Source organism: Epargyreus clarus, unplaced genomic scaffold (genome assembly GCF_041222505.1).
Source record: "Epargyreus clarus isolate Ecla_fem2 unplaced genomic scaffold, WU_Ecla_fem_2.2 ptg000015l, whole genome shotgun sequence".
NCBI classification, from domain to species: domain Eukaryota; kingdom Metazoa; phylum Arthropoda; class Insecta; order Lepidoptera; family Hesperiidae; genus Epargyreus; species Epargyreus clarus.
Window position 1 is genome coordinate 10,961,363 of NW_027332223.1, and position 16,830 is coordinate 10,978,192.

The 16,830-nt window shown below is 36.0% G+C and overlaps 1 protein-coding gene across 1 annotated transcript in view; it reads left to right on the forward strand.

Annotated features, from left to right (window-relative positions):
• Positions 1 to 268: 268 nt before the first annotated feature.
• The window catches only part of JhI-21 (Juvenile hormone Inducible-21), a 32,467-nt gene continuing 15,905 nt past the window's right edge, over positions 269 to 16,830 (forward strand). The window contains exons 1-2 of the mRNA XM_073080713.1: positions 269 to 735; positions 10,230 to 10,528. Of these exons, the coding sequence (XP_072936814.1) occupies positions 593 to 735; positions 10,230 to 10,528 (442 nt within the window). The 5' untranslated portion in view covers positions 269 to 592. The remainder of the gene's footprint in view (positions 736 to 10,229; positions 10,529 to 16,830) is intronic.

Here is a 16,830-nt window from a genome sequence, read left to right on the forward strand (position 1 = left end):
GAATTCATAATTATACAGCGGCTGTTTATCACGTACTTTTACGAAGTATTTTGCATTTATTGCGATCTTTATTGCCATTACATTGTCAACGTGAATTATTTATTAAATCAAGTTGAGTCTCGATTCGTCACCCTTGAATTTTGCCGGCTGCGGCAAGTTCCACGCTGAGAACCCGATAGTTCATCTCTTTCTCGCACCCTTCGTTTGTTGTTTCTGTCTCTGTCCGCTATGCAATCCACAGGTCCTCATCGGAGTACAATTGGGCCTTTTTCACGCGGGTATACGATTCACACATGCGCTTTGCGTCCATGTGCCTTCCGTTCCGCCAGAGGCGATCGGCGGGCGATGCGGGTATCGCGCCTTTACGCTCCATGTATAACGTGAACAACGTTGACTATTCCAGTTTGGCTCGTAAAATTTGTGACTGGAGATTGATTTAAAGTGAGTCAGACTTCTTGAGACAGTCGCGTAGGAGTTATTGCGGGGTACAGACGTATTGCTAGCAGCTCGCCGGAGCGCCGCGGACGTACACCGCGCGTATCTGTGATCACGTGCGTGTGTTTACCGTGCAACTTTGATTGATTTTTGCGGCATGGGTGAAGAAACTCACGCCGGTGACGAAAAAGTGACACTTAAACGTAAAATTACGCTGTTTAATGGTGTTGGAATAATTATTGGGACTATAATTGGTTCGGGAATTTTTATTTCCCCGGCAGGTGTGTTTTTATATACCGGGTAAGTGAAGTTTTGAAAGTTTACGTGTACAGTTTTGCTCTATAAACGGTTTCCATGGTGACGAATAAAGGTTATTAAATTCTATTGTGTAAAGAATTTAAAACTGTGGAAAATAAATATAATGAAGGTGATTTTGTATAGTAGTTTTGTAAAATTTATTTATGGATAAATTGTATTTGAGAGAGTGAATTTTTACAATTCTTTTACTATATTAGAAACTTTATGGACTTTGGCGTCTTCTATATTTTTTCTTTTAATTCTTCTTTGTTTCGTAGCTCTTGATTAGGTTTACTGTTATCAATAAAAAAATGGAAATCATGTTTTTCTTGTGGTCTAATTTTCAACCACTGGACGAAATCTAGGTTATTGGAATTGTACAACAAATGTACGCTTTTTAACCCATAACTACTAGAGTTCCATGTGACATGGGTACCATGGTTACACACGCAGATCAAATACAAACCAAAGTTTGCCTGGCCGGGTATCGAAGCCGGAAACACGTGTGAATCTATAGCCATTTTTACATACGCGAAAAAAAAAAAATACAAAAATCCTAACGACTCTACATATTTTATTAGAACAAAATAAACATCGAATATTGAAGCTATTGTTAAAAATGTTAATTTTTTTTGTACAAAAACAACAACGTCATTAACCTATATTTTTGAGTTAAAAGCAGCAAGAAGTAGCATGTTACACCTGTGAGCACGTTATGGAAATGTATTACAGATTTTTTGCATGATTTCTTTCTGTGGTGTATGTTCAGAGAAGATATAAGGGAATGCACGTCAAACAAACTCGCCGGTTGGTTGCACACTGATTTATTCACTTCTACCTCCGACTTGCGGGACGCAGCCCGCACTAATACATAACATCCCTTCCCCTTATGCTAAGAAATACAATATAAATATTAATCTAAATATGCCTTAATAATTCTTTATCCGATAGTAGCCATTATTGGTTGGTCAACATCGTCATCACTGTAAGTGGTCTCTGTAGGTGTCGAAAAGATGGGAGTAATCGCCCGTCGCCGAGATGTAGCGGTGGCTATAGTGCCCTGCGGAGTTACTGGAGTACTTGACACCGTCGATCCCAGTCCCGGACCTGTTACAGCCCCTTCCTCCCCCACCGGCTGTTCCCTTGACTCGGAATGAGTAACAGCCAGCGGCGCCACGTCGGGAACTACGTCCGGGTCCCAGTCCTGCTCGTCACTCGGCGAAGAATCCAATCTTTTCCTTATTTGATCGATATGTCTAGTGACTTCATATCTGCCCTGTGGTACATATACCACGTACATATTTTTTCCAATTTTCTTTTTAATTATGCCTTGAATCCAATAGAATTTTTTGTTATTCGTAAATTTAGTTATCCAAACATTTTCGTTTTTTAGGAAATCAGCTCTATGTTTACCGCGGTAATATTTAGCCTGTAAGGACGTCGTCATCACCAACGTCCACAGTACACTCATCCACGTATTTTACCTTGCCCGAGTTAGGACACATTTTACGCAAATGCCCTTTAGTACTGCACTTTTTACACTTATAGTTTTTATAGCGACACTGATTAGACTTATGATTACTGAACCCGCACACACTGCACTTGTCCTTCTGGGAGATACTGTACACGCCGTCCGGGCCCGCTGCGCCGGGGCCGCGCGCGCCCGGCGCCGCCAGCGACGAGGCCTGGCGCGCGCAGCGCACGCTCTCTGCCAAGTCGATGGCCTTCGCGAGGGTCAGCTCCCGCTGGTCCTGCACGAATAGTTTGTCCCGCTCGTGTCCTGCCGCCATGCCCATGATGAACTTATCCAGCAAGGCCTCCTCCAGATTTTTAAATGCACAGTGAGTCGCCAATCCTCTAATCCTAGCCGCCCATTGAGTGTGGGTTTCTCCTGGTCGTTGTGTTGCCGAATAGAAAATTGATTTCTCTGCGAACCCGAATCTTTTCGGTGTAAAGTGGTCGTCGAGAAGTTTCAATATTGCCCTCCGTTTGACCGCTGCTTTGTCCGTTACCGACGCAATGTCGTTAGCGATAAACCATTGATTTAATCGCGACTTGAATGTAGACCATTCTTGAGTTTGGTGATCAAAAGTGGAAAGAACGCCATAAGTAGCCATGATACACCAGAAAAAGTGAGTCCGATCGTCGCCACGTGTGGTGTATGTTCAGAGAAGATATAAGGGAATGCACGTCAAACAAACTCGCCGGTTGGTTGCACACTGATTTATTCACTTCTACCTCCGACTTGCGGGACGCAGCCCGCACTAATACATAACACTTTCATAGTTAGAACAAGTAGTACACATTTATTTTTATATTTTATAAGTAGCTAACGTGCATGCAGGCCCCTGATGGTTGTTTCTGTAGCCCTGGGACTAGAATAGGGCTACGGTATCCCCTGCCTATCGGAAGAGGTGACTAAGAGGGGCTTTCGGGATTGAGGGCGGCAAAAGTGGTAGGTCGAACCGTTATGGTGAGTCAATCTCACCTGGGCGGAGCCCGACGGGGCAAAGCGCTGAGAAGACTCCGGTTGCATTCCTTCGGATAACCCGAACTCCTTTACACAGCGCCGAAGATTACCACCGGGGGGTTTTTACTCGTAGTATGATGAAATCTCACATAACCCTGTGTCGCTGCCACAGCACTGAGTACCTTTTGGAGGTTTTCCTCCTCGAGAAATAAAAAAGGTCCCTGATGGTAAGTGGCAACTGCCGCCCATGGACATCTAAAATTAACACTAAAAATGATTGCAATCCTACAATCCTGGACTAAGTTGGAATGCCTTAGATATGGAATCATGGAAGCCCACTTGTTTAGCCACTACCACCCATTTAGATCGGTAAGACCTACACAAATCGCGGGTCTATGCAATGATAAATTGTATATTTGTGTTGTATTAATTTAATAACCCTTATAATTTTATTAAAAAAACTGCAACTTGTTCCAACAGTGACCTCGGTATATAGTAGGTACCTATTTACGAGTAATATAAATATATTTTCCAAACTATGAAACATACAAACCACAGATCCATAAAATCTGAACTTCCTGTTATAAGTCATATTTTATATACAGTCATCTTAAAGTATACAGGGTGAATTTTTAAAACGGGCCTTCAGGGCCAAATTCGAAACTATAAGGATTAGCGAAAAATGCTGAAAGGAGTTACGAGGCCGATTTTGATAAAAACTAAAACTGCATTATTAGTTTTTTAAAATATTTTTTAGCTTTTAAAATATTTTTTATTTTACTTAGCTGGGAATCGAACGAGTTCATTTTGAAAAAAAATACACCTCTATATTATTCCACTATTTGATAGTGTCGCTTATAAGGATCAAATTCTGGGAAGTAATGTTATGTGACAAATTAAAGGAAAAGGAAAATTTTGAAGAAAATACGTATTTTTCCATACATTGGCATACTAACCCTTAAGGATTATACATAACAAATGATTTATGTATAATTCTTTAGAAACAGACATAAGTCATACCATTGAAGAATTTGTTGGTTAATCAACTAATTATTCGATGTTATGACTATGACATACGGCTTAGTATGAGAAAGTAATAGTTTGGCAAATAAGTTACCGCCGTTTTTAGGATTTATTTTTAATGAAAATAGATAACTGATTAAATAGTAAATTCCTATTGTTTGTTGTTTACAACTTCGTTTCAACGTTAAATATGATTTTCTATATCTCTTTTTTTAAGTAATCACTCGGATTTGACTCTAAAAAGTAATTCTCGCAAATTGTCAACTTTACATCTGTATTAAACGAAACTCCGCCCATAGCAAGTAAATCTATTTTAATGGTCTTAAAAATAACCTTAGCTAAGTCGGACATAAAAAATAAAAATTATTGGGAAACAAAACGTCCATTTCGAATGATAAGAAACATTGAGCCAAAAAAAATGTTTAAAGTAATGAATGGCGGGAACTTAACTGCCAAATTAATATGAAAAAATATGTATTTTCTTAAAATTGAGGCTTTTCCTTTAGTTTGTCATTTATCATTACTTTCCAGATTTTGATCCTTATAAGCAACACTATCAGATAGTGGAATAATATAGAGGGTGCATTTTTTTTCAAAATGAACTCGTTCGATTCCCGGCTAGGGAAAAAGTTATTTTAAAAAAGTAATGATGCAGTTTTAGTTTTTATCAAAATCGGTCTCGTAACTCCTTTCAGCATTTTTCGCTCATTCTTATAGTTTCGGATTTGGCCCTGAAGGCCCGTTTTAAAAATTCACCCTGTATATATAATATACCTAATGAAGTTGAACTTTATATCGAATGTGTTGTGGGATTTACCAATAAATTAATTAATCATAACTTTAACAGTAAACAACGCAGTTTACCTTGCAAAGTGCATCGTTCAGTTCAAAAATAAATTCATATACCTATTTACTTAAATTATGTTTTACTTAAATTTTGGAAGGTGGTAGAACCCTTTGTGGTTCCACTCCAGCGGCACCACCGCCACACTTATTTCTACCTAATAACAGCAGTGTTAGGCGCTCCTGTGTTCCGGTTTGAAGGGCGTGGTAAGGGAGACAAACTTTTCCGAGGCGTTCCAGCTTAGTCCTCAGGTGTAGCGGCGCATCTGTGGCCGACCTCTGGTAGGAATATCTAATCCTATCTGGGGTTGATTACAGATGTCCATGGGCGGCAGTAGCCACTTACCATCAGGTGGACTGCATGCTCGTCTGCTACTCTTATATTATAAAAAAAAATATATGTAGACTATAATATTCAATGTAAATTTGAGATTAATTTTCTGAGAGAAGAATTAAATAAGGAATTCCATTGATTCTAAATAATCGATTCATGCCCTTTATTCATATTCAATCTTTCCAATTGTTGTATATTAATTTGACAAGTAGATATAAATTGTCAATCTCGATTGATAGCATAGATATATTATCCTACTGACTTAGTATAAAATATATCTATGATTGATAGGCAAAAGCAGAGAGAGGCCTACCAGACATCGAGATTTTGACAAATACTGCCTATCTAGATAACAATTTGTTAGATTGATTATTAAATAACAGGTGCTTGGAAAGGATGTGTTACTTGAACCCACTGATCTATCTTAAAAAAAAACAAAATGTTCATATGCTATCCTATCTATTCTATGCACATAACATTTATTTTATTGTAATTATATGTCATATAAAGCCAAAAGTTCTTAAATATGATAACGATAATTTGATAACATTTTCGCAGTTTTCCGGCCATTGACATGTCATAATTAAAGTGTGAGTATAAACCTGTATGGTGTGTTGTGTATACCCTTTTAATTTTTTACTTTTATAATAAAAAAAAACTTCAATAAAGGCTTTGTATTGAATCCTGAACTCTAGGTAGAGTTCGTATTTCGTACTACAAGACTCCCATTAGAAGGAATGCTTGTTTTGAAACAGAAGTAAATTTCAGCTTATTTATATCTTCAAGTATCATCTTCGCACTCATTTATATGATGAGTAATTAATTAGGTATGCTAGTTGATTCGATTACCTCTAATGTTCTGGTAAAAATAAATTTATATTTCATTAACTTATTAATATCTTTTGAGATTTTTTAAATAATGCTTTATGCACTAAAACTGAATAAAAATATATAGAAATTTAAGGCCACAAAATAGTATCAAGGCTACAAAATTGCAATGATTTGCTGGGAATTAAAAATAATTGGCATTTTCTAAACTTATATTTGGACAAGAATATTATGTAAAGTAATATAATAAATATATTATTTATTGTCTATGATTAGAGATTGGAAATAATTTGTACTTTCTATTGTTCCTCAAAAACTTAGAAGGCTTTCTGAAAAAAAACTAAAAATACTTCTAACCCCAGTTCAAGCTCAATGAAAAAAAAATCTGAAATTAGTCCTTAACAGTTTTGTTTGCCGTACTTATTACTGCTTTATAATCAGTAACGGCTAATTTGAACCGGCAAAGAATTTAGCCAATCTTATTAGTTCACTAAGCACGTATTGAATTACTTGACCTGGCTCTACGGTTCAACTCGGGCTTGCGAGCTCACTGAGAAGAAATAGAGTGTGCGGCCACCATTATATTTACGTTAAAAAATTAAGTTACTTTTCGAAGCTTTTATTGTAATAAAAAAGCCGACTAGGGAAAAAATAGCGGTCTAATAAGAAGACACAAGAAAATAAATCTATCATTTATTCGAGATAGATTTTGAAGGTGGTAGAACCCTTTGTGGTTCGACTCCGGCGGCATCACCGCCACACCTATTTCTGCCTAATAACAGCAGTGTTAGGCGCTGCTGTGTTCCGTTTTGAAGGGTGTGGTAAGGGTAAGACATATTTTTCCGAAGCATTCCAGCTTAGTCCTCAAGGGAAGCGACGCATCTGTAGCCGACCTCAGGTAGGAATATCTAATCCTATCTAAAAAAAGATTTCAAATGATATACAAAAACTAAAAAAATAACAAAACCAAAAAATAATAATAATAAAATCGTTAACAAAAAAATGAAAGTAAGAAAAGATTATTATTATTTCATTTTCATGATTCATTTCAAGAAGATTTCATTCATTCATGAATATAAGTGCCTTCATTTTGACATCGAGACGCGACAGAGCTACATGCCCAAATCGTTTTTTTCCATAAGACAAATAATTCCAACTTCTCCTCAATAATCTTCTTACGGTGCATTTGGATGATTCGTCCACCGAACAATTGAGATTTTATTTCGCAAAGTAGTGTTTTTTCTTATAAAACCTTGGCCCTGTTGCTAAGTGCGAAGTACGTTCACCGCTCAAATCGCCTTGAAAGACAATTTCAATTAACTATTAGCATTGATTTACAACTACCATTCATAGAGATATATTGTGATAAATGGGAAAAAATCACCTGTTTGTATAGTAAAAATCTATAAGGTCTCAGTAGATATGTTGTGAATAGGAAAAAGGTTATTGAGTTAAATGTGTCAGAATAGTTTCTTATAATTAGACAAAAACTTAATTATTAAGAAAATGCTTTTTTATTAAGTACCTATAAAAATATTTATTTTATTAAATTTAATTTAAATGATGAATAGCTCAAATATTCTGTATAATATATTGCTACTTCGAATTAAGATTTCTGTTAGTCGATAATATAATTAGATTGCTGATAGATGCTGTCTTTACATAATAGTAGGTATATCGCAGAGATTTAAGTGAGGGTAGTATCATTTTAATTAATTTATTTTGTACCTGTAGAATAGTTATAGGTACACATTGGAAATAGTTCCACATGTAAACCTATATGCCGTATGACAATTTCAAACGATCCTCACGATGTTTTCCATCCTTTCTTTAAATGTTAATGACTAAGGTAAATGCAGCGACGGATCAAGAGTTCTGACCGCCCTAAGCTAATTACGAAGACGCGCCCCCACCGATTACCGATTTATTACTAGATATATGCAGTCCGCAGATATAGTCATTATTCAGAAATAATTATTTATCAATAACTATATAAGTATTACGCCCGCACAAGTAGTGATGTGTCAGGAATTCTAACTCCATACATTTTTCTCAGAATCCTGTAATGTTTAGAGAAATATTGATAAGTAGTAATATGTACGAGTAACAAGCATGAATCATAGCAAGCAAAATATCTAGGTGACCAGTCACCTAGATATATCGGTCACCTAGATATATCCCACAGAGATATCGGTACCCAGGTACCGATATCTCTGTGGAGATAGTACGGTCAAGGTAAACGGAGTCATTTCGCTGTGTACGAAATAGTGCGTTGCTCTCTGTTTACGTGTTAGCATGGAAGCGGCTATTTAGCTATATTACTGAACCTCGGACCCCCCGATTGAAAGCCCGAATTTTTACCACTATGCTACCGGTGGTTGTAAATATGTTATATTAAAAGTTATGTTGAGAGTACATGCACTATAAATTTAACTTCACTATTAACTCTATTTGCTAGATTAATAGCAAGCAAGATATAATTATGAATATACGAGATATAAGATTCCAGATTCCGATTCTTATCTAGGTGGACATTTTAATGGCGAATTTTGATGAATCAGATAACACGATTTATGAGTCAAAAGTATTTTTGTACCCATGCGGTATTTTTATATCTACTAGTCATTTGATCAAACGCCGCATTTCGTATTATATCTGCATCATAAAATATTGATAAATAGATTGAGGAAATATTAAATGATGGATTGTAAATGTCAATTTTACAAACCCAGACTGATTGATATTTTTTTATCAAATTCTTTAGATATTGTAGGAATGAGCGAAATCTAATGCTTAAAAATAATTTTGGTTTGGGGTTTTACGAAATCTATCGTAATGGTCAAATGCATGAGATTAGGTCCATTGAGAACTTTCGTCTGTGTGAGTTTATTCACGATGTTTTCTTTCAAAATTAAAGACGACTTTTGTATAGGATGCAATGTTTTGGATACGATGCAACACATCGTCAAAATGTTTTATTTTGTTTAATTTTATATATGCGTAAAATATATTTATTACAGGTAACAACATACATTTATTACAGGTAACAACATACATATAAACTGTAGTCATGCCAAATATCACACTCTTCCGTATGAGCTAAATTCGTAAAAAGGGATTTGAAATTTTCACTTCACGTTCGTATTGACTAAAGAGACTAAAATTTAAATACTTTTAATTATCGCTGACGGCATATGATGGCCTTAAAACTTAAAAAGAATCTCCACATAGAGTCAGTAGGGATATGTCGTCATTAAAACTCGAATAACATGACAGAAACAGTTACCTAGGTACAGGCTTATCTTGCAGTGAATCAGCATAACGGGTCTTTAAAGATGGCGATTCCTGGTTAGGTTAGGTTAAATCTCCTTCAAATATTTTTAATAGCATGTAAGTAAATATGAAACGCGAAACTATAAATAGTTCACACTAGTTAATATGGCTATTTCTAAATACAAATCGCCTAAAAATAGTCTGTAGTATTTTTAGTACATACTATGACCGAAAATATATTCTTATCTTATACGATACACGAAATTTAGCGTAAATAAAGTGCTGATAAGACCATACATTTTTGGAATAACGTACGTAGATAAAAATATGCTTAAGTAATGTGTAATCACACACGATATTTGAATAAGTCATTTCTATTTTGCCGTGTTGCAGTTAGTGTGTATTTTACGTCAATATTATATTTTCTAGCTTCGATTCTTTTAATTATAGCTAAAATTTGCATTAACTTGCTCTATTCGGAGCAACAATCTCGAATTTTATATGCCAGTGCTGCCAGTAATGTGGACTCACGGAGCGTTTTTTTATTTGAAAACGCGCGTGCGAAACTAAAACATTCCATTGTACGCAAAAGAGTTTTAAATTTTAATACTTCATTACTTTTCTGTAAAGCGACCCAACTCAGTAGTGGCACAGTTATGTCGCGTACTACAGATCCCGTACCCTTTCTTGTATCTCATATAATTCTATATTATCTCCTTGTTACAGATCGGTAGCTGCATCGTTGATAATATGGCTCGTATGTGGCCTACTTTCCACATTAGGCGCGTTGTGTTACGCCGAACTTGGTACTTCGATCATGAGGTCGGGAGGTGACTACGCTTACATCTACGCGGCCTTTGGTCCTCTACCAGCGTTCTTGCGGATGTGGATAGCACTGCTCATCATCAGACCGACTACCCAAGCGATCGTGGCGCTCACGTTCGGCCATTACGTCGTGAAGCCGTTCTTCCCAGAGTGTGATCCTCCGCAAAATGCAGTGAGACTGTTGGCTGCTGTTTGTTTATGTAAGTTATTTTATTTATTGTTAGTTATCTAACGCTATCGAAGAGAGACAGGAAAGCACATAGAAATTAAGAAAAATATCCATAACGTTTTGCCGGCTTTAAAGTAGCTATACTAATGTTCCGTCTTTTTTTAAATGTGTGCATTCCAGCATACAATCAATATCTTGCAACTTTACAAATAAAAGAAACTTCTTAGAACGTCAGCAATAAAATGTTAACTCAGCAATTTTTTTGTCGATATTTTAAGAATCTTAAACAATGGTACTATTGTTTCTCAATAGTTACGCTGTTATGACATTCTAAACATAAAAATCGGGACAATTCACTGTTTCATATGAATTATTATATCCCATTATTCCCATTTTACTGGTGTGCACCTATTGTCTTGTTTTCTATACAGCATGCGTTTGTTACTTTTACCTCTCTAGTACTTGAATAACACTACCAAGATCTCACACCCAAAGTGGGATGAACTTCAAAACTATTCGCTTAATGTCTCTGGTACTAAGTTCAATTTGAGAGAGGATAAACTAAAAATTTTGAAGCGTTATTTCCGCCTTCACGAACATACACGGAGCCGCAACATGCTTTGAAATAAGAACAGGTAGGTAAATAACAGTTACTGTTCCGCGTACCGCCAAGTTTACAGGCTCCTCCGTAACCGCGGCGGCTACGTAACCGCGTAAAACTGCGGTTCGATAGTTTAGAAATGAAATCGCTATTCCGCGACATGGAAGTCAGACGACCCGTGAATTCTCACTCATAGTGTAAAATAGACTACATAATCTATGTCTAAGTTGACACTAAAGTCAGGTTTAGATGTGCCATGTTAGTGTCAGTGGCTAACCGTTTTTGTACCGTTACCCACAGTACCGGATTTAAGGGAGGGCAACCGGGGCGGCAGCCCCGGGGCCTCCACAAAAGAGGGGCCCCCACAATAGAGACGTCGGATATTTTTTTAATTCCGACTAGTAAACAATAGTAAAAACAAAAAAATATATCTTTTCCTTTGATATTTTTTTTCGCCGTTTTACCTTTATCTACAGTACTTTGTACAAACATGAATACTAGAAAAATCTACCTGCGTTTCACAATAAAATATTTATTGAAAAACTCAACTGAAAAAATTGTTCATTTTATTCGGAAAATAATTTGGGCAACAAAGGAGTGGAGGCCCCTGGGGCCTCCACTCCTTTGTAGCCATAAGGCCTCTAGAACTCTAAATCCGGCCCTGGTTACCCATGTAGTTAATCCGTATCATTAGATATGTTATCACTGTCCTGGCGCCGAGTTATTTTACAACTACAAGTAATGGCTATGTCATTTATCTTCTCATTGTGATGTATGCTACATTTCACAACCTTGCTTAATTCAATGAATTTTCTCTTTGTATAAAATGTGTGATGTCAGACGTACTCATTACGAAGCTACATCCATGTTATTATTCTATAATTTAGTGATCGTAAATTATAATTATTTTTCGTTCATTTACGTTACTTTGTCCTTTCATGAGCGTTCATATTTGAAGGATACATCAATCAAGAAATCGATTAACAATACTTCACATTTTGCGAAAGCAGCAGCTTTCGCGTACGAGTACACAAACATTTAGAACGGATATCCAAATTAATTCAGATGTCTGTCTGGCCGAGGTTCGAACCCGGATCCCTTTGTGCGTAAGACCGGTGTGTTGACCCTCGCTAAGCAGGTCGTCTGTGGTTCATACTGCATATACATAGCTGCAGTTTGCATCTCTGACATAAATGTATACTTTTACAGAAATAAACATAACTGTATCTTTAGTAAATATACCTTTAGAGAAGGATATAAACTTGTTGTACCTGTTTTAATAAGCTATTCCTCGTAAGCAGTAAGTTTATGTTTACGTAGTCGTCTGACCACATGTGTGACCACTTTGGGGTCAGTGCTAGGTTACCATATACGCAGATTTATAGGACTTAGGACATTTAACATACCCGACTTAACTAACTATCATTTTCATCATTTTTATGGTCTCGCACCTAAAGTATAAAAGACCGGGATCGTATTAATAAGCTTTAGCTACCTATGCGTCTGTAACAGGACTCTATCTCTTGAATCGTAACAGATAGACATGAAAATTGTCAGTACTATGTCCGCTGTAACAAATACTTGTAAAAAATAAAAAATAAAGTTAAAAGGAGACGGCACTCCCCGTGAAGCTCCCCCTCCTCCCCCTCCACATGAAGCTAATATTTTTCGACGTTTTTCGCTTTATCTAATTAAACCGTGGATAGTTATTTGAGGATGCCCAGGCTTTGAACCTTGGACCACTATGTAAATAAAGTCTTTGATCGTCTTAATTGAAACCTTTCATATTTGAAACATGAAACCACTAACTAGAAAGTCAATTGTCTCAATGCCTCGTTAAGAAGGAACGTTACATTGCCACAGTTCAATTACAAATGAAATGTTAAATTTTATTAGGTATATAGGTTAAGTTTTTATCAAAATTGGTATCATAACTCGTATAATGGCTTCAGCATTTTTCAGCAACCATTCCTTATAGTTACGGACTTGGCCATCTATCGTCTACACTTGAAAAAATCACCCTGTATAATACCCTACTTATACTTTAGATATCGATAGCTAAGTCTATATAATATGACACTACATATTTCTCCTTGGTATAGTAGATATCATGTTCAATTTCGTTTCGCTTCGTTTAAGCTCCCCCGCAAAGACATAATTCGCAAGTCGTTCGAGTCATTCATTATCCAACATTCTGTCGTCACTATGGCTAAGGAGTATCCAATTGCGAACTTAATGAACTTGTTTACAAAAGTGTGTACGAGTTTTACCTTTCGTTTATGATCCATGACGAAGTTTATTGAATAATTTATTCGTCTCCCGTTTGGAGGGACGGCAGGATATGCAATAGGTGTGTGAGTTTGTGACTAATAACTGTATTGTTTCATCTTTTGGCGATAGTATTGTATAGAGACCGAAGTTGCGATTTCGGCAAAGTTTCGTGCAAATACGACTTTCGGCCGTAGTTTCGGCTTCGGCCAGAAATCGGCCGAGCTTAGCTCAGGCTAAGTTTGCTTTGCAGTCGTTTCGGGGTCCCTTGATGTGTCTAAAATTGTATGCGTCTATAAGTCCGTGTTTGTTTGTATTTTTGTTCAATAGAAAGTTGTCTAAGTGCTTCTACACAAGTGTATATCTCTAAACTTCAGGGGACTGCGGACATTTTTCTCTTAAAAGGTTCGATTTTGAATTCATCCGAGAAATCGGTTTCAATTTTGGCTGAAAAACCAGTTTCGGTCAATTACTACATACAACTTACACATTAATTCCACATCAATTATTACTGTATTCTCTCTGCGGTTTCACTTTGTGATTTTTATTTTTTACACAAGACATACAAAAATTAAAGATAAGTAAATTAATTTATGTCACTCTTTGTATCTTTGCGCGAAAGTCCTATTAAAACCAGTTCTACCCGATTTGACGGTAAAATAAAATATAGCCTTTTATGTTTCGATGTTTTGCAAATATCGTATGTAGGTATTATAAAAATAGGTATTATGAAGGATGGATGAAGGAAATTACAACCCAATGTTAAAAAAATATTCCGATTTAAAATTCCATACATAATTAATAAAAGTAGTTATAGCTTGGCGGTTAAAATAGTATTGTCCTTTGAGGGCTTTGAGGTTCAAATCCCAAGGACGCAACTCCGATTTTTCAAAATTAGTGTGTATTAGAGATTGATTATCACTTCTTTAGACTTCTTGTTAGAGATCTCAAAGATGTCTACCATTAAAGTCTACCAACTCACATGGCACTCATAAGGCCCATGCCCCTTTCACTCTAAAAGGAGACCAATGGGACAGTATTGGATTGTGAACATTATTGATAAAAAACGTATTCACGATAATATGCGACCGCATCAACCACATTAATAAATAATGAATCCTTGACAACTGACTTATTTATGATATAAGTACTCAATAATGTTTCCATCATTGGAGTTCACTTTGATTTCAATGTAAATTTAAATTTTCTTCACGATTGAGTTAATTGAAATATAAACAATAATACAAAGTGCACAAGGAAATAATAATTGTATTGTTTACGATAACAGTTATATGTGGACGTAATAAATCGCCAACTATGCAGTTGTAATCATACCATCGTAAAGAAACAAGGGCACAAATGTTAATTTAACGAGTTTATCATGTAATTTGGTTTTTAAGATAGCTGATATGCAGTTTTAACCGTTAAAAACAATGCCCGTAACATTTTTCCTAATTTTCCATTATCGCCATACATCGCCTTAAATATCATTAACCATTTACATTGACCTCCCGCAAATATGACGGAGCATACTGCAGAGAGGTCAAGCAGGTTCTAAAGAACTACAGTACTGATTTTTACAAATTATAGTTTAAAACCTTCCTCAATGAATCGTCTACATATACACAAAGTTTTCCTAAATTCGATTGGCTTTGCTAGAAATTAATATAATCAAACAAAAATCTTTATAATACATATTACATACAATGTATGTCACATATAATATAATATTAGTGTAAATATGACTACGTAAGGCCGATTCTAAGATTACATTATGTGACATTTGAAATGATATCGTCTACTGCTAGTTATTTGCATAATACTGACCTATATTTTTTATGTAATAGTAGTAGCGAACTAGTGTACTGTCGATTTCATCTGTTTTATATGATTAATTGACTTATTTATGTAATTATATGATTTATTCATTTAACGACAGTTATAAAATAATTGGATTAACTTGTTACACACTAATAATTCGACTGTTGTCAGGAGTGCAACGATTGTTTGTGTCTTACAAATAGAGGTTTGGCAAAGGGAGATCTCCCGTCGGGCTAAGTGATCATGCCCGGGGAGCGGCCGCGCTCCGACAGTCTCAGTTCGGAACTTATATATATGCCGGAATATTTAGAAAACTTCGACAGCGTGATTCAGAATACTCGTGGCGCCATCTTTTGACGAGTAGCTGGAGGTCGCCACATCACCCCCTGCTCAGACCGGAGGTCAATATCCATTGATTGTGGTCCGTCCTGTCCGTCCGTCCCGGATCATGCCCGGGGAGCGGCCGTGCTCCAACAGTCTCAGTTCGGAACTTGTATATATGCCGGAATATTTAGAAAACTTCAATAGCGTGATTCAGAATTCTCGTGGCGCCATCTCTCGACGAGTAGCGGGAGGTCGCCACAGAGGTGTGAAGATTTTGTTGTTTGGTGTAGTTGGATGGGTGTAACAAGGTAGGTTGATCGACCGTGGTCATATATATCTTCGTAAGATAGAACGTTTCAAGTTGATCGAACATATTTTGTGGTGTCTCTCATAAACTCTACTACAATATTATGTACGTACAACATAGCCGATATTTTATTACATGATTATTATTTTATTTTATTAAATGATTTCAAAGATGTCGAAATTAAATAAGACCAAGAAGATTGTAGAGGACAAAAGAATTAATGACGCGAATCTTAACTTAAATTATATATTTAAAAGAAAGATGTAAAGGAAATTAAAAGGGATTAAGCCATAAGTTCAACATATGTAAATCAAATAATAATTTCATTACTATAATAGTGTCAATTAGTTCCTAGAATTTAATCTTTTAGAATGTTGCGTTACTTGGAAATCCGACAAGTTGCTAACCCAAACAAGTGCACGTTGTGTTGTGTGAATATCAAAAGAAATATGAGAAAGGAAACAATCGGGTCTCGGACATAAACTTGTTCGTTTTATCTGTATACTTTCTCTACATTATCACAATGAGGAGCGAATTTCGATTTATATAAATGAATAAAATTATATTATGTCTGCGATTTTGAATTTAATTCCATTTTGACGACCCGTGGATTTTCTGGAAGACATCTAATTCCCGTTATTAATAATCAATCTATCCAATGTTTGTTTAAAAATTGGAATTAAACAATGTCTAGTAGACAGAATTGTCATATTTCGAACTTAGGCTAAATATTGATTGCTTATGTTGAATTAAAATAGATGTCGGTACTGGATCAGGGGTTTTTTTAAATCATCTGTACCTATATGTGTCGATGGCACTTAAGAAAACCAATCCGTGTGGATAATATGAGTGTAGAAAGCGTATAGTGGTGTAGAAAAATATTTATTTTTTTATTTTACTTCTCAGCCGACGTATTTATTTGCTCAAATATGAAAATACTGTACATATTATATATGATAGCGTTTGTGGTATTTATTCATTTTGTATTGTTATTAAACATTTCTTAGATTTT